The 18638-nt window shown below is 37.4% G+C and overlaps 1 protein-coding gene across 1 annotated transcript in view; it reads left to right on the top strand.

Annotated features, from left to right (window-relative positions):
• The first annotated feature begins 1375 nt into the window (after nucleotides 1–1375).
• RB1 (RB transcriptional corepressor 1) overlaps nucleotides 1376–18638 on the top strand; it is a 158896-nt gene continuing 141633 nt past the window's right edge. Inside the window, exons 1-2 of the mRNA XM_082701590.1 lie at nucleotides 1376–1742; nucleotides 4441–4567. Of these exons, the coding sequence (XP_082557716.1) occupies nucleotides 1573–1742; nucleotides 4441–4567 (297 nt within the window). The 5' untranslated portion in view covers nucleotides 1376–1572. The remainder of the gene's footprint in view (nucleotides 1743–4440; nucleotides 4568–18638) is intronic.

Below are 18638 nucleotides of genomic sequence, written 5' to 3'. Positions count from 1 at the left end.
AACGTAGGACAGACTGGCTGTTGAGTAGGCCAATGACAGCCAACCCTTTTCACATCCTGACATATATATCATGGTATATACAGAAAATGGTAATCCATTGTACAACTGGCCAAGATAAACCCAAGAAGTTTGCAGCCCTGACTTGACTGAAGGGTCCTGCTGCCTCAACCCTGGTCAGCTATTCCAAGGATGAGGGTGTTCACATCAGAACACAGCTATGTTTTATTTACAGTGCCTCAAGTGGCAAGTTCTGACTGGGCAATCCACTGGGTCTGCCGAAGAGAGAAAAACACGTTTTCACACTAGACAATCTATTATTATAGTAAATGTCATGAGAGAAGAGCCACAGTTTCTAAACCAATGTTGGATGGTGTTAAGTTCTTCCAGCAAGCTCTTCTCAGAGGTCTTTGTGCCTTTGCGCATGCTCTTTTCTTGGTGCATTCTTCTTTTTTTTTTTAAGATTTTATTTATTCATTTCTCTCTTTCTCTCTCTCTCTCTCTCTCACACACACACACACACACACACACACACACACACACAGCACAAGCAACGGGGAGATGCAGGCAGAGGGAGAAGCAGGCTCCCCGCGGAGCAGTGAGCACTACGGGAGGGGGGCGGAGCGGTGTGTGTGGGGAGGCTCCATCCGAGGACCCAGGGTTAAGATAGGTAAAATGGCCAGCACAATCCCTGGTACATAGCAAGGCAAACTTGCTATGTACATACCTGGCAAAGTTCTATTCAGGAGCCACGGCTTCTCTGAAGTTGTCCCTTAGACATTTCGACGGTGCTTCCCCTTTTTACACCGCTATTAAAACATTTATCAACACTATAATTTTTTCTGTACCCACTCCCCCAGTCCCCTTCTGTAAACAGTGACCCTAAACGGCAAGTAATTGTTCTACACCTTGTATCTCCCAGTGATCGTCAAAATTCACTTTTTACGAGGTGTTCCACGAACGTTTGTTTTTGTTTTGGCCGATTCTGCCTAACGGATTGGGCGGGAGGAGCGTGGTGGCGAGGGAGGGCGCCGCCCACGGAGGGAGAGGGGCGTGCCCGCCCAGGGTGCACTCGCTTGATATTCCCGGCGGGGCCCGAGTGGCGGCCCCAGATCAGCCCACAGATAAAAATGGGGCCCAATCTCACCCCCCAGACTGTGCGGTGCCCCGTTACCGGCACCCAGGCCTGAAGAGGAGAGTTTCGAGTAGAGACACGTCCGGGCGGCGGCGGCTGCCGCAGGGAGGCTGTCTCGGCCCAGGCCGGGGGTCCACGCCCAGCCCCGCCGACCTCGCGCCCCCGCCCAGCGCACCGCTCCGCGCCCCGGTTCCCTCCCGACGCCGGCGGGCCCGGGAGCTTCGCGGACGTGACGCCGGGGGCGGAAGTGACGTTTTCCCGCGGTTGGACGCGGCGCTCGGTTGCCGGGCGGGGGAGGGCTCGTCCGGTTTTTCTCAGGGGACGTTCAAATTATTTTTGTAACGGGAGTCAGGAGAGGACGGGGCGTGCCCCGACGTGCGCGCGTCCTCCTTTCCCGGCCCTTCGCCACCAGTCACTGGCTCCTGCCCTGGGGGGGAGTCATGCCGCCCAAAACCCCCCGGAGAGCAGCAGCAGCAGCCGCCGCCGCCGCTGCCGCCGCCGCCGCCGCCGCCGCCGCAGCGGCCGCCGAACCCCCACCGCCGCCGCCGCCGCCGCCTCCTGAGGAGGACCCCGAGCAGGACAGTGGCCCCGAGGACCTGCCTCTGCCCAGGTAAGCGAGCAGAACCCCGGCGGCCGCGGCTAGAGAAGGGCGCCCCGAGAGTGCGTCCGGGCTGGCGCCCCGGCGTCTAGGCGGGGGCGCGTCTCCGCCGGCGGCCGCGTCGGGGCGAGAGGAGGGTGCTCCCGTGTCCCCCACCACCGCGGAGCGCCTGGAGGAGGGTGACAGGGGTCTGGGTTCGGGAGCGAGGAGAGGGAAGCCGGGGAGGGTCTGGGCTCCAGCTTGACAGGTGTCGGGCGGGTGGGGCTCGGGTCCCTGAGCAAAGTGACAGGTGCCGCCTTTCCTCCTCTAGGCGGAAAGGCTTGCAGGCGGCGGGTGATTTCGAGGCCCCATGAAAAGCAAAAAAAGAAAAACGACTGACTAGTGTCTGAGGGAGAGTTTGTGTCCTGTTGAGATTTGTAGTTTTTCGGTGGCCGTTTGACTTTCTGTTTTGGTCTACTGCGATGCAACAGCTGGAAGTGTTTTTCTCTGGGCGTGCACTGCATCCGAAGCCCCGGGCTGAGAGAGGCCAGCCAGGAAAGCCATCGGACGCGAAGTGCAGGGTCCTGCCTGTCAGTTGCCCCCAGGGTATTCGGCTGAGGTGTTTTGTGGCGCTCCCTTTTAACAGTGCTTTGGGGATTCAGAACCATCCGTAGTTACTGGAGGAACATAACTTTTGAGAGGAACTGGTGTATGGGAAAAAGTTTTGTAACTTAAAAGTTCCTCAACGTTTTCTTTTATCCCCATTGTATAAAACTCTTGTATATTATTAATCTTCAGGATTTTTCATTTTTGCTTTCATTTTGCCTTTGAGCCAGGAAACAACTTTGTGTCCTCTCGTTTTGTTTTGTTTGGGTACAAAGTTAGTGAGGGTCTTGTGCTCACATGACACAACCGCCCCCACCCCTCCACAAGTGGTATCTAAATTTAGGCGAGTCCATGATAATGCAGTAGAACATGACAAGGGGGTATTTATTCCATTGCAACATTCTATTTTTCTTGATTGCGATACTTTTTATGGTTAAGAAGCTAAGATTAAAAGAGTATGATTGCCATTATTATTGTCCGCACTGGTTCTACTTTGAAACTACATTATCGATTTTGGGGAAATGGGATTCATTTCTGTCCTTCACCACTTTCTCCCCTGTTCTAGCCCATTACCAAGCCCTGTTCTTTCAACTTGCCAGACACTAACAGAGTTCAGACAAATTGTAAAAAATTGGAATGATCTTTGGGATGGCCTGTGAAAGGCTATTAAAAATACATATATTTAAATGGGTTGTCTTGTGGATTAGTTAAAAATCGCACTCACTAAGAAAAAAAATGTCTAGGATGTTCTGGGAGAAGACAAATTTAATTTCAGATTAAACTGTGATGTATCCAATACTTGAAAGTTTTCATTTGGAAAAAGCACTAAATCTACTCTGAAGAATTCCATCTTATCCAGTTATTATAAGGTAACCAGAAATACTGAAATTTTGGCCATCACCTGAGAAAAGAATGCCTTTCTTCCCCACCCCAACATTATGTTATTTACTTGTAAATGATGGAACTATCAAAAAATTTCCTGTAGGTCAAAAACCATACAAGATACCCTCTACTCTTGATTATTCATACCCACAAAAGGTTTCACTAGTATGGGCAATTGAACTCTGTAGATTAGCTGCTTAGCAAGAGTAAAAACTAGTGCCTGGTGATCCAAAGCCTAGCACTTGCTTAGGGATGGATTCAGGGCCCACTCCACCTGCACTTTCAATGACAGAGTGTGTTTCTACTTTGACAGCTGAGATCTTTTTTCTTTTGCATTGTATCTGGCCTAAGTGGTGAAGTTGGAAGGAAAACCTTCCCTAGGAACAGCATTTCACCTTCATTGTTGACATAATCAAAAGTTAATTATATTTTGAAGGAGAGTTGGCAGTCTGCAATAGTGGTCAAGGGCATGGATTATGGAGTTAAACTGTGGGTTTCCCACTTACTGGCCATGACCTTGAGTGAGTACTTAAGCTTCTCTGATTTGGTACTTATCTGTAAAACAAGGGTAATAAGAGTACTTATCTAATAGGCTGATGTACAAATTTCACTGAAACTATGCATCTAAGGTACTTTGTACAGACAGGGTCAGAGTAAATACTCAAAAATTACTCAGTATTCCTCATATTATTACTATTAGGTATGAAATAGACATTAAATGAATGAAAAAGAATTAGCCAACAAGAAATTACTGACTACCTGTCCTGGGTAAGGAGGACCAAAGGGAAAATCTGATATAAGCATAGCAGTAATTTGTATTAAGTTAATCATCATGTGAGACATTGATAAGTTGTAGACTGCATTTTAGCAAACTCACTGATACTAAATTGAATCTGTAATGTTATATATGGGCTTTCTTCTTTTTGCTGTTATTGTCTTCCCAATTTTCCTATACAGCTTTAGCTATCATACTTTTACAAAGCTATTTTGCTGTTCTGAACCGTATGTGATTCACTAGGCCAGAAACATCTTTCACTGTGTTGTATTTTTGTTGGAAAGATTTTGAGAAAAATAAACATGTTTAAATTCTACCTGTAATTTTTTTCAAAGATAAATAAGATTTTAAAGTATTTATTAATGCTTTTTTCAGGACAGCACTGTTATACAGAAACCATCGAAAGAAATGTTTAATCAGTTTGATTTGTAAGTCTGTCCCTATTACATGTATATTTTTATCTGGTAGTCTCGTGTTGGAAGAAACCGAAGAACCTGATTTTACTGCATTATGTCAGAAATTAAAGATACCAGATCATGTCAAAGAAAGAGCTTGGTTAACTTGGGAGAAAGTTTCATCTGTGGATGGAGTATTGGTAAGGATTTCTTTAACATTTTTTGAAAAACAGTTTCTCATTATTTATTTACTTATTTATTTTTAAAAAGAATTTTTTAAAAAATTAATTATGTTAGAGGGAGAGAGAGAAAGAGCCTGAGCACAGGGAGGGGCAGAGGGTGAGAGAGACAGAGAATCTTAAGCAAACTCTGCTGAGCACAGAGCCCAATACAGGGCTCAATCTGAGGATCCTGAGATCTTGACCTGAGCCAAAACCCAAGCTTGGGTGCTCAATCAACTGAGCCACCCAGGTGCCCTCCAAATTTTCTCATTTAAAAAATAATTTGAATTACTCTAGATAATTTGAAAAACATAAAGAAAAGAAAAGCAAATAATAATTTTGTTACCTAGAGGTAAATAATGTACATCTGATATAGCATTAAAAAATTTTAAAAATCTCCACATGTAAACCCCCCAAAGTATTTTACAGTTTTTAAAAAATTTATTAATTTGACAGACAGAGAGATCTCTCAAATTAAGCAGAGATCTGTCAGAGTAAGCAGAGAGGCAGGCAGAGAGAGAGGAAGGGAAGCTGGTTCCCCACTGAGCAGAGAGCCGGAGGTGGGGCTCATCCCAGGAACCCAGGATCATGACCTGAGCTGAAGACAGAGGCTTTAACCCACTGAGCCACACAGGTGTCCCCAAAGTATTTTAAAGCAAATCTTAGCTATCACATTTTATTCATACATCCTTCACTTGGATACAAAGACTTTTTATAAAACAAAGCCATACCTTATAATTTTTAATATCTTATAATATGTAGTGTTTAAAATTCCTGATTGTTTCAGAATTAGTTTTGTTAGAATGTAGAATCTTTGATAGCTTTGGAACATTTCTTTCCTTTTTTTCTTATAAGTATATGTGTGTATATGTAATATTACTACTACTAATAACACCAGGAAATAATTACTAGGGCTTTATATATACTGGGGGATATTATAAGCACTTAAAAAATAACTCATTCAACAATCCATTGAGATATGAAACAAAAAGTCTCTATTTTACATGTAAAATATAAAATCTTGATTATTTTTTAGAAGATACTGAAATAGAGTGAGGTTAAGTAACTCGATCAAGGTCCCTGGTTCGGTCATTTAAAACAGATTTGGGATCATACATGTAACTTGATGTAACTATAGTTACATGTAATAATTTTGTATCTTGTTTTAAATTTTTTTAACATATCATGAGTATTTTATTATGTTACTGAATTTTTTGGTATTTGATAATGTTTCCAATGGTACTATAATATTTTATACATTAGATATATTTTAATTTGCCAAAAATCTTACTATTATTGGACATTTTTTCACCACAACTTTTTGACACTATAAAATGATGTGATAAACATCTCTATTCATAAGAATAATGCCTGGCACAAGGTAAGTCCTTGATAGTTTGTTAAATAAATTAATGAATGAATCTGATTTTTGGAATACATTTTTACAAGCTGAATCACTGAGTCAACAGCTATGAACATTTATAAATCTTTTGGTAATTATTGATAAATTGCACTCCAGACAGACACTTTTAATAAATTTACTTTCTTATTAACATTAGCACTATACTATTGTACATGTCTGTCTGTTTTTACTGATCAGATTAACACAGCAAAATATGTTAATGTACCTCCCATGAAAATGTTTAAAACCATTAAAAAATTTCTGGCATCTTAGTCCATTTGGGCTATTTTAACAAAATACCAGACTGGGTGGCTTATAAACAACAGAAGTTTGTTTCTTACAGTTCAGGGGGCTGGAAAGTCCAAGATCATGGTGCTGGCAGATTCTGTGTCTCTGTGAGGGCTCTCTTCCTCCTTCATAGGTAGCATCTTGTCGTTAGCTTTACAAGTTGGAAGAGGTGGGAATTTTTTCAGGCCTCTTTTATAAGGACACCAGTCCCATTCGTAAGGACAGAGCCCTCATGACCTAATCACTTTCTAAAGGCCACAACTCCTAATACCTTTACAATGGGCATTAGGTTTTAAGCATATGTATTTTGGGGGCACAAGCATTCAGTACATAGACTCTGGTAATAAAAAACAGAAAATGAATCCAATTTCAAAGGCCTGAACATAATCTCGAACTCCTTACTTAAAACGAGAGGAATACTGAAGGATCTTGGATGAATGACTTTGGTATTATCTTCCCAAAGTATCTAATGTATACTTCCACTGATTCGGGTACTTCATGTTCAGACCTGTTTTTGTGCATATGCAGTTAGAAGGAGTCATAGCTCCTTCGCCTCTTGCTCACAGATGCTAGGCTTTTAGTTTTCAGAAAGTTGGGAAGGAGTTGTAGATTATAGAGAGTGTTGGTGAATACGGGTAGTTTCCAGTTTATGAGTGGGTTATGTTCTCAATCTCTTTTTAAGTACAATATGGTAGTTAGGGTTCCAGGCTGATTAATACAAAACTGTTTTTGTACTGAACTATAATTTATATTATACTGAACTATATATTATACTGAATTATATTATATATAGTATATTAATATACTATTATATAATAGTATGTATTATGTATTTATATTATACTGAATTATATTTGAATGATAATTTATAGTTTTCCTTGGTTGTGGAGGCCGTTTAAGGCTTCAGACTTGACTACAAGTATGAATAAATGTTACTACTTTGTTATTCTATGCTTTTATCCTGGCTTTGTCCTTACCTTCCATAGGAACTGGCACAGTTTAAGTCTTATTTCCTAATGGAGCTCATGATGGGACTAGGGGATGTGAATTCATTCTTGGTTGTGTGCTGGAGGAAGAAAAGGAAGGAATTACATGTTACCTTTGGGATTTGGGTACCTATTTTTTGCAGGATATGGTATTGTCCTGTTATAATTACGAGAATGTTTATCTAGAAATATTATTTTAAGTGATATTTAAGTTTTTGAGGATTGGCCTGAGAATTTAACCTCTGATTATACAATCATTCCTAAGGGAGAATGTGACAGCTTGTGCAGAGAAGTGAATGTTATGACAAAATGAACTCATTTCTGATGCAGCTTTTCCATTCTAGCTCTTCTAGATAATAGTTGGCAATCTTTTTTTAAACAAGAAGAGAAATGTAGTAACTAAGGTAACTCTTTTTGACAATTGAAAGTAGATGATGTTTATTGGAATAGAGGGTGGGTTAAGAGCAAGGATTTGTCATCAGACTAGACTGACTCAGGTCTTAATTTTACCATTTACTAGCTTCCTGATTTTGAACAAATTACCTAAAATTTCCAAGCCTCAGTTTCATTATTTGTAAAAATGACTAACAGTAATTTCTGGATCTTGGAATTAATAGTGTGGATTAAATAACTTCATGCACATAAAGCACTTATTAGTGTAAATGAATATCTATATTAGATCATACAACTAGAATAATTTGACTTAAGAACTACCCTGGATGGGGCGCCTGGGTCGCTCAGTAGGTTAAAGCCTCTGCCTTCGGCTCAGGTCATGATCTCAGAGTCCTGGGATTGAGCCCTGCATCGGGCTCTCTGCTCAGCAGGGAGCCTGCCCCCCCCCCACCCCGTGCCTGCCTCTCTGCCTACTTGTGATCTTTGTCTGTCAAATAAATAAACAAAATCTTAAAAAAAAAAAAAAAGAACTACCCTGGGAAACTTTATATTAATATAATTTTTAGAAGAACTTGAGAATCAGTTAAAATCCTTGAATTTTTAAAAGTTACTTAAATTCCTGTTAGTTGGTTAATATACAGTGTAATGTTAGTTTTAGGTGTACATTGTAGTGATTCAGCATGTACAACACTGGTCCTCATCACAGCAAGTGCCCTCTTAATCCCCATCACCTGTATCTCCCATCCCCCCATCTAGTAACCATCACTTTGTTCCCTATAGTTAAAATTCTTTTTCTTGGTTTGCCTCTCTTTCTTTTTTCCCCTGTGATCGTTTTGTTTCTTAAATTTTCATATGAGTGAAATCACATGGTATTTATCTTTCTCTGACTGACTTACTTTCCTTAGCATAATACCCTCTAGCTCCATCATGTCATTGCAAATAGCAAGATTTCATTCTTTTTTATGACTGAATTATATTCTATTGTATATAGTCCACACCTACTTTACCTGCTCATCAGTCAGTGGATACTTGAGCTGTTTCCATAATTTGGCTATTATAGATAATACTCCTATAAACATTGGGGTATCCCTTTGAATTAGTATTTTTATATTCTTTGGGTAAATACCTAGTAGTGCAATTACTGGATCATAGGGTAGTTCTATTTTTAACTTTTTGAGTAATCTCTATGCTGTTTTCCAGAGTAGCTGCACCAGCTAGTGTTTTCACAAACAGAGCAAGAGGGTTCCCCTTTCTCTACATTGTCTCTAGTGCCTGTTATTTCTTGTGTTGTTGATTTTAGCCATTCTGACAGATGTGAGGTGATACCTCATTGTAGGTTTAATGTATATTTCCTTGATGATGGGTGATGTTGAGCATCCTTTCATGTATTTGTTGACCATCTGTACGTCGACTGCATGTCATCTGTGTGTTCTTTGGAAAAATGTCTATGCATGTCTTCTGCCCATTTTTTAATTGGGTTATCTGTTTTTGGGGTGTTTTATAAGTTCTTCATATATTTTGGATACTAACCCTTTATCTGATATGTTATGTCATTTGCAAATAACTTCTCCCATTTCATAGGTTGCCTTTTAGTTTTATGTTTCCTTTGCTGTGTAGAAACTTTTTATTTTAATCAAGTCCCGATTGTTTATTTTTGCTTTTGTTTCCCTTGTCTCAGGAGACATCTAGAAAGGAGTTGCTATGGTCAGTATCAAAGATGTTACTGTCTGCATTCTATTCTAGGATTTTATGGTTTCAGATCTTGCGTTTTAGTCTCTAATCTATTTAGAATTGATTTTCATGTTTAGTATAAGAAAGTGGTCATGTTTCATCCTTGGCATGTTGCTGTCCAGTTTTCTCAAGACCATTTGTTGAAGAGACTTCTTCCACATTGGCTATTCTTTCCTGCTTTGTTGAAGATGACTGACTATATAGTTGTGGGTTCATCCCTTGGTTTTCTATTCTGTTCCCTTGATTTTTGTGCCTATTTTCATGTGGTACCATACTGTTTTGATCACTACAGCTTTGTAATATAACTTGAAATCTGGAAGTGTTATGCCTCCAGCTTTGCTTTTAAGACAGAATAAAAACTGTATGGTCATTTCAATAGATTAAAAAAACCATTTTACAAAGTACAATATCCATTTATGATAAAAACCCTCAACAAAGTAGGGCTAGAGGGGACATAACCTCAACATAATCAAGGCCATATAAGAAAAACCCACAGCTAATATCATCCTCAATGGGGAAAACAGCTTTTCCTCTATGGTCAGGAAAAAGACAGGGATGTTCACTCTTACACTGTTATTTAACATAGTACAAGAAGTCCTAGCCACAGCTATCAGACAACAAAAAGAAATAAAAGGCATCCAAATCAGGAAGGAAGAACTAAAACTTTCAGTATTCACAGATGACATGATACTCTATGTAGAAAACCTGAAAGACTGCCACAAAACTGCTTAGAACTAATACATGAATTCAGTAGAGTCTCATGACACAAAATCAACCTACAGAGATCTATTGCATTTCTATACACCAATAATGAAACAGCAGAAAGAGAAATTAAGGAATAAATTCCATTTACAATTGCACCAGAAACAATACCCAAGAGAAAACCTAACCAAAGAGGCGAAAGACCTATATTCTGAAAACTATAAAACACTCATGAAAGAAAGATGACCCCAAGAAAGACATTCCATTCTTTTGGATTGGAAGAACAAATATTGTTAAAATGTCTTTACTACCCCAAACTATTTACACATTTAAGGAAATTCATATCAAAATACTAACAGCATTTTTCACAGAGCTTAGAAAAAACAATCCTTAAATTTGTATGGAACCACAAAGGCCCCAAATAGCCAAAGCAACCTTGAAAATAGTTGAATTTATAAATGTGTGTGTAATGATTCTGATGTGGTAATTATGCTTTGCTTTTATTGGCTAGTTTTTAAACGAACATATTTGTTTTGTAAGATCCCCCAAAGATGACCAATGATTGTAATCATCATTCCAAATATTATGTAGACAGTACCAGTAGACCAGGTTGTCTATACATATTTAATAAGATTGTTACTTAATAATAATGTGACATATTTTGTAATTTCAAGAATGTTATCTAAGTGGGATTTTACAGTATTTAACCTTTGGGATTGGCTTTTTTCACTCAGAATAAATTCCCTGGAGTGAAACTGTTATCAGTATATTAGTTTGATAGGGCTGCCATAACAAAATACTACAGATTGGGTCGCTTAAACAGAAATACGTTTTGTCATGTTTCTGGAGACTAGAAGGTCCAAGTTGAGATGTCAGCAGATTTAGTTTCTTTTGGGACTTCTCTGTTTGGCTTGCAGATTGCTGCCTTCTCCTTACATTCTGGAATGCTTATCCTATGTGCACATATCCCTGGTGGGGTGTGTGTGTGTGTGTGTGTGTGTGTGTCCAAGTTTCCTGTTCTTATAAGGACACTAATCAGGTTGGATTAAGGCTTACCAAATGTCTTCATTTTAATGTATTGTTCCTATGTGAGGCCCTATCTTCCAAAACAGTTACATTCTTGGGTACTTAGGGTTAGGACTTCAGCATTTGAGTTTTCAGGAGTTGGGCAGGGGCACAAGTCAGCCCATTGCATTTTGTTGTTATTGTTCAGTAGTATTCCATGGCATGACTGGACCAGTTTGTTTAACCTTTCACTCATTGAAAGACATCTGCCTCATTCATAGGTTTTAGCTGTTAGGAATACAGCTGCTGTGAACATTTGTGTATAGGTTTTTGTATAGATATCAGTTTTCATTTTTCTGGGGGAGTGCAATTGCTGGTCATATGGTATGGTCTATATGTGTTTAATTTTGTAAGAGCTGCCAAACTTTGTTCCAGCTATTCCATTTTATATTCCTACCATCAATATATGGGTGATTCAGTTTCCTTATGTCTTTGCCCACTTTTGGTGGTGGTACTATTTTTTTAAATTGGCCATTCTTCTTGGTATGTAGTGATATTTCAGTGTGATTTTAATTTACATTTTTCTGATTGCTAATTATATGAGATATTTTTAAAATAGACTTTTCTTTTTAGAATAGTTTTAGGTTCACAACAAAATTAAGCAAAAGGTACAGAGAGTTCCCATATACCCCTTGTTCCACACATGCTTAACCTTTTCCATTATGAACATTGTCACAAGAGTGCTACATTTGTTACACTTGAACCGACTCTGACACATCATTGTCACCCAAAGTCCACAGTTACTGAAGGTCTTCTAAATGTGCTTATTTGCCATTGTTTATCATGAACAGTGTGTTATCTTTTATGTTTTTTTTTTGCCCGTTTTTGAGTTTTCATAGATTTCCTATGTGTACAATTATCTCAGCTTTATTTCTTCCTTTATAACATTTTTCTTTCTTTTCCTTGCCTGTTGCACTGGCTAAGATTTCAATACATTGTTGAATAGAAGTGGGAAGAATTCCTGCTGTTAAGGAGAAATCATTCTGTCTTTTACCAGTAAGTGCAATGTTAAGAGTAGATTTTTTCTTAGATTATCAGATTCAGGCTTCCTGCTCAGCAGAGTCTGCCTCTCCCTCTCTCTGCTCTTCCCTCTGCTTGTGTTCTCTATTTCACTCTCTATCGTTCAAATAAATAAATAAATGATTTAAAAAAATTGTAGCTTGGCTTTTTCCTGCCAAGTTCCATTGTATTCTAGCTTCCATTGTTTCCGAAGATAAGTCTGCTATCATCCAAATCTTTGTTTCTCTGTATGTAAAATGGTATATTTTATAATACCTTCTCCCTAGTGAATATTTAATGCTAGACAAGTAGTTTGTCTATTTTTAGAGAGAGAAAGAGTGTTACCTTTTCTTTCTCTTGCATTAAGTGTTTTATCAAATGAGTTTGGATTTTGTCAAATGATTTTCTGTGCCTATTAATATAATGTTATATTCTTTTTTTCCTCTCTTATTGGTATTACTTTAATTGATTTTCAGATCTTATTTACTTATGTCCAATCCTTTCTGCATTTCTAGGATAAGTCTTACTTGATAATGGTGTATAATCTTTTTTATATGTTTGTGAATTTGGATTGCTAGTATTTTGTTGAGGATTTTGGCATATACTCATAGGAGATTTTATCTCTGTTTTCTTTCCTTGTAATGTGTTTGTCTGATTTCAGTATCAGGGTAATACTGGCTTCTCACAGAATAAGTTGGGAGATCTTCCCTTCTAAGAGGTTTTTGTGGAGGAATTTGATGAATTGTTACTAATTCCTCTTTAAGTATCTGGTAGAATTCACCAGTGAAGCAATCTGGGCCTGGACTTTTCTCTGTGGGAAGTTCTAAAATGAGTCAGTTTTGGTAGTTGGTCTCTCTTAAGGAATTTGTCCATTTCAATTGTTATAAGCATTCATGCTATAGTTTTTTTTTTTTTAAATTTCTGTAAGGTTGCTCTTTATGTCGTTACTTCATTCTTAATTTTAGCTAATTTAAGCCTCTTTCTTTTGTCTTGGTCAGTCAAACTAAAAGTTTCTCTATTTTGGTGATCTCTTAAAAAAATAGATTTTGCTTTCACTGATTTTCTCCATTTTTCTATTCTCTTTCTTAATCTGTTTCTTTCCTAAATTTCCCATCATTTATTGCTTTATACTTAATATATATATATATCAGATAACATTATTAAAGTTAATCATGAACTTTGATCATGAAATACTCATATAGGTCTCATATATAATTATGTGTAGTGTAATTATAATAATAATATATAATTGGGCTGCCTGTTTTAAAAATTGCTTTTCCTTCATAGCAGTTTTCACGGTTGGCCAATATTTTTTACTGCAGTTTACTTTCTTTTTCTGGAGAACCCATACAAGGAATTTAACCTTCATCTCTGAATGAAGAGCCATTAGGCTTCTTCTGAGAACTAACTTATTTAACTTTGTGGTCACTATGAATCATCTAATTGAGTATTTATTATTTTGGATGCTTATATCCAAAGCATTATAGCATGCATTTTTTTAGATACTAACATTTTTCCTGTTTTTAAAAAATTATCATTTTTATATTTTGTTTTCAAAAGTTCAGAGAAAAATATATATTCAAAAGTCAAATATGCTTCTTTTTAAGAAATCACATTTTATAGTCATAAAAAATGAATATCCATTGGCTTCTTTCTATTTCTACCTCTATAGAGATAACCATTGTTAAGTTTTCATTTGCTCTCTACCTCCAATCCTTTCTCCTCCCACCTCACCACATAGATCTAAGGATTTTTGTTTTACCTAATTGAAGTCTTATGAATTGTTTTAGAAGTATAAATAAATAATTACTATTATTATTACCATTTATTATTATTGTAATAGGCAATAGATTCATGTGGTTCAAGATTTAAGAGAAATAAAAATTAAACAATGAAGTTTTTCTCATTCCTATCCTCCAGACACATACTTTTTCCATCCAGAAGCAACTAAGAAAAGTTTCTAGTTTTTGCATTATTCTCTACTTTGCTTTTCTCATGTAGCAATGTATCTTGAACATTAACTCATCCTCTGTGTTTAGCTTGATATTTTTAGTGGATGTATTTTCCATTGTATGGACATATTATTTACTTATGTACTCCCCTGTTAAGAAAGATTTAGTTTATTTTTGAATATTTTATACTACAAACAACTGCAGTGAATATCCTTATATCCACATTTAATGCACAAGTAAGAAGATGTAGTGTAGTCTAGAAATGGAAGCTCTGGGTCAAAATTTAATGGATTGTGTCTTTGTTCATAAAATAAAAGTCTGCTCAAATCTCACTCTACCAATGAGATCTACCACCCTGTTTAATACTGTAATCTGCCTTCACTTCTCCCTCAAATTCTCTATCCACTTTACTCTGTTATTTTTGTAACAGTGTATAGTTTACTTATTTATACTGATTTTTGCTTATTGTCTTTCTCTTCCCCCTAAGGTGTCAGCTTCAGGAAACAGGAATGCTTATTTTGTTTACTAATGTATTACTAGCAGTTAAAATAGTGGTTGTTGCTGTAGGCATTTAATAAATATTTATTGTTAATTGAATGAATAAGAGAGGGGTACCTGGGTGGCTCAGTGGTTAAGCCTCTGCCTTCAGCTCAGGTCATGATCTCAGGGTCCTGGGATCAAGCCCCACATTGGGCTCTCTGCTCAGCAGGGAGACTGTTTCCCCATCTCTCTGCGTGCCTCTCTGTCTACTTGCGATCTCAAATTAAAAAAAAAAAAATTAAAAAAAATTAATAAGAGAATAATGTTCAGAATTATGCTTCCCAGAATGCCCAAGTTCTTTATCTTATATTTTATATTTTTTCTTTAATTTTATTACATATAGTTTCCTTAAGATTTAAAAAAAAATCCTTTCTAGTATATTTTGGGATACAAATTATTGAAAATCAACCATAATGAATTTCATTTTGAAAAATTACCTCTGCCCCACAGGGTGCCTGAGTGGCGCAGTCAATTAAGCCATTAGCTCTTAATTTTGGCTGTGGTCGTGATCTCAGGGTTGTGAGATTGAACCCACATAGGGTTTTGCACTAGCTCAGAGTCTGTTTCAGATTCTCTCCCTCTGCCCCTCCCATTTATGTTCTTTCTCTCTCAAATGAATAAGTAAATCTTTAAAAAAATTACCCTCCCCCACAATTCCCCACAAACATAGAGCCAGATCTGAATTGTGTCCCACCTAATTAGGAATAGATACCAGAAGGATATATGAAATACTCTTCTATAGGATTGAAATGACCATTGAGATTATTATGGGCTTCCAAGTGTGCTAGGTTGTCAACAGGAATTGCTTTGAAATAAATGGTTAAATAATCTGTCAGCAAATTACTATTTTTCCTTATTTATACTCATTTTAATTTTAAAGATGTGGTATTCATAATTATTGATGTTCAGGTTGGTAGTTATTTCTCTCTTTTATATTAAGCTATAAACAGATAATCAAGTTTATATGAGACTTAGATATTTAGGAGAGTTTTGAAGTAATTATTTTATCAAACATTCTTTATCCTAGTCCTGCTTTAATTTATCTCTTTTATATGTGCTTTGATTTTCTCATCATACAAACTATTTTTTTAAGGTTAGTTGAATCAGAATCATATTGCACTCAAAACTACCAAACATTAATTATTAGCTTTACCCACCTTGGCTCTGTTTCAGAAAGTCTACCAAACTTTTTAAAATTAAGTTTGTTTATTTTTCCTAATTTTATTCAGACATAAAAGCCAACAGCCAATGCTTTTTATCAACATAAAGGTAAATTATGTTACTATGCTGCATTGAATTCTAACAAAAGTGACAAATGCCCATTCTAACAAGTGTCTTCCTCACAAGGGCATTGTGTAACTGGATGGCTACTTTATTCACTGAGGCTTTATTGAAAGTAGACATATGGGTTTTCTTAAGTTTTTTTAAATATTGAAAAATTTGCCAGATTATCATTTTATGACTTGGAACCCTAGAAACTCCCAGACATAGGACTTTGATGATCAGTGATCTCTTTTGGTTCCCTTCCAATTTGGGATTCTTTTATTCTAATGCCAACTCATTTATTAATTTGATGTTTTCCTTTTTTCAAGTAGAATATGCAGTATTGGAAGAAGGAGTTGGTATGCAAACTTTGGAAGATACCTTTTATCCATAAAATTCAATCCGAGTTGTCAGAATGATCTCTCTTCTCAGTGTATTTTAACCTTGTTCCTAAGAGTGGTAGATATTAGTTTCATAGATCTTTTACAGAAAAGCCAATTAATTAATAGCTGTTTGCATTTGATGGCGGTTTTCTCTCCTATATTGTTATGTCTTCTCGGGATCATCTTTGGGGCTTTGACTCAATAAACTAAGCAAACAGCTTGACCAGAAACCAAGTTCCAGGTCAGTCATCTATCACCTGTTTAGAAAATGAGTTTTGTAGTATCATTTCTTTGTGTGAGTTACTCTTGCTTGTACTCATTAGTTGTTGCCAATGTATGAATGGGAGTTGAAGAAACTATAGTAGAACTAGTCTTATCTTATACCTTGTATTGGTGATTGAATTGATGCTTGTTTTTCTGAGCGTACTAAAGGGGAAAAAAAGCTATTCCATTCTATATTGGGGTATAGCTATTAGTACTACTTTTAAAAAAGAAATACATACTTAATGCCAAGTTAGTGCTGGATACTTCACTAAGCTCTTGGGGGTATAGCAATGAATTAGGTAGAACTGTTTTACCTTCCAGATGTATATATAGACTGGTTGAGATATGGACAAATAAATAAGTAAATCACAGTTCAGTTGAATGTTTAGATATTCCTATCCACTGAGTTCTGTAGAAATTCTTAAGGGAGGAAGCCCCATCTCTTGGGCAGTGGGTCAGGTAAATCTGAACTTGTTAGGTACTTATTTTTCTGGTAGTGGAGTCAACTCTCTCCTCACAAGGGCATTGTGTAACTCCATGGCTGATTCACCTGTTGTTTACTCCTGTGTGTTGTATCACAAATGTGATTGAGTATAAGTAAGATTAGCTTTTGCATTCCTTTTCTTGGCTAAGCCACTCTTGACTTTTACTTCTGAGCACATCAAAGAACGTATTTAACACTAACTGCTGTCAGCCATTATTACACAAGTGAGAGAGGTGGGATTTTCTGACATATTGGTTTGTTATCCCTTTGGTTCCTACATATAACCTTGATGAGGAGGAAATCCAAGAGTAGAAGATAAAGACAGCTCTTATTGCCTCCAGTCCTCTATTATATTATTATATTCCTGTAATATATTTAATTTGTAACCTTACTGTTAATCACTGGTTACAATCCTATGAGTCAAGAGTAAGGACGTGTCCTACTGACTGTGAGTTAGAAAGTATATTTCTTTTTTAAAAAATATCTTATTTCTTTATTTGAGAGCAATAGAAAGAGAGGGAGTGAGCACACACAAGCAAGGGGGATGGGCAGAAGGAGAGGGAGAAGTAGACTCCCTGCTAAGTGTGAAGCCTGAAGACACCCCCTCCCCCCATCTCAGGACCCTGAGATCATGACCTGAGCTGAAGTTAGATGCTTCATTGACTAAGTCACCCAAGTGCCCAAAAGCATATTTCGTATAGCTGATTTTCATCTTGCCCATGGCTAGTATTTTTTTTTTAATATTTTATTTATTTATTTGACAGAGAAATCACAGGTAGGCAGAGAGGCAGGCAGAGAGAGAGAGGAGGAAGCAGGCTCCCCGCTGAGCAGGCTCGATCCCAAGACACTGGGATCATGACCTGAGTGGAAGGCAGAGGCTTTAACCCACTGAGCCACCCAGGTGCCCCAATGGCTAGTATTTTTAACTTTCAAAATTCAGTTTAAATTCATGTTAAGTTACGGTAGGTAAGATAATTTTCTGATGCCACCAAGATGATTTGTGTTACCACATGGTGGAGCTCTTTTGTAAGTTAGTGCATTTTAAAGCAAGTAAGTGCCATCATCAACTGGGGGTTATCATTAGGGTGGTTCAAGTGCACTAAACTAAATGCTACCTTAATAGGTAGCCTTTTCAAATGTTGATTGTAGATTTTGATTTAAACTGTAAGATAGGTAATTAATGTTTTAATATCTTTAAGATTTTTCTCTTTAGTATTCCTACTTTTTCTGTTTATTGCTTTGTATAAATTTAGCACTTATTTATTCATTTTTATTTAATTTATTTATTTTTAAGGTTTTATTGATAGAGTGCAGGTGTGAGCACACAAGCAGGGGGAGCAGCAGGCAGAGGGAGAGGAAGAAGAAAGCACCTTGCTGAGCAGGGAGCCTGATGCAGGGCTCAATCCTAACACCTTGAGATCATAACCTGAGCCAAAGGCAGAGGCTTAACCGACTGACCCACCCAGGTGCCCCTAGAACTTTTAAATTTTACTGACTTTCCTACTATAATTGTATTAATTTAGAAAATGTATCTAGGAATAATGAATAAAATGAAAATCATTTGTAATCCTACCATGTAGAGATAATAATTAACATTT

This window comes from Mustela nivalis (assembly GCF_964662115.1).
Source record: "Mustela nivalis genome assembly, chromosome: 15".
NCBI classification, from domain to species: Eukaryota; Metazoa; Chordata; class Mammalia; order Carnivora; family Mustelidae; genus Mustela; species Mustela nivalis.
This window is presented reverse-complemented; position numbering and strand designations above follow the sequence as displayed.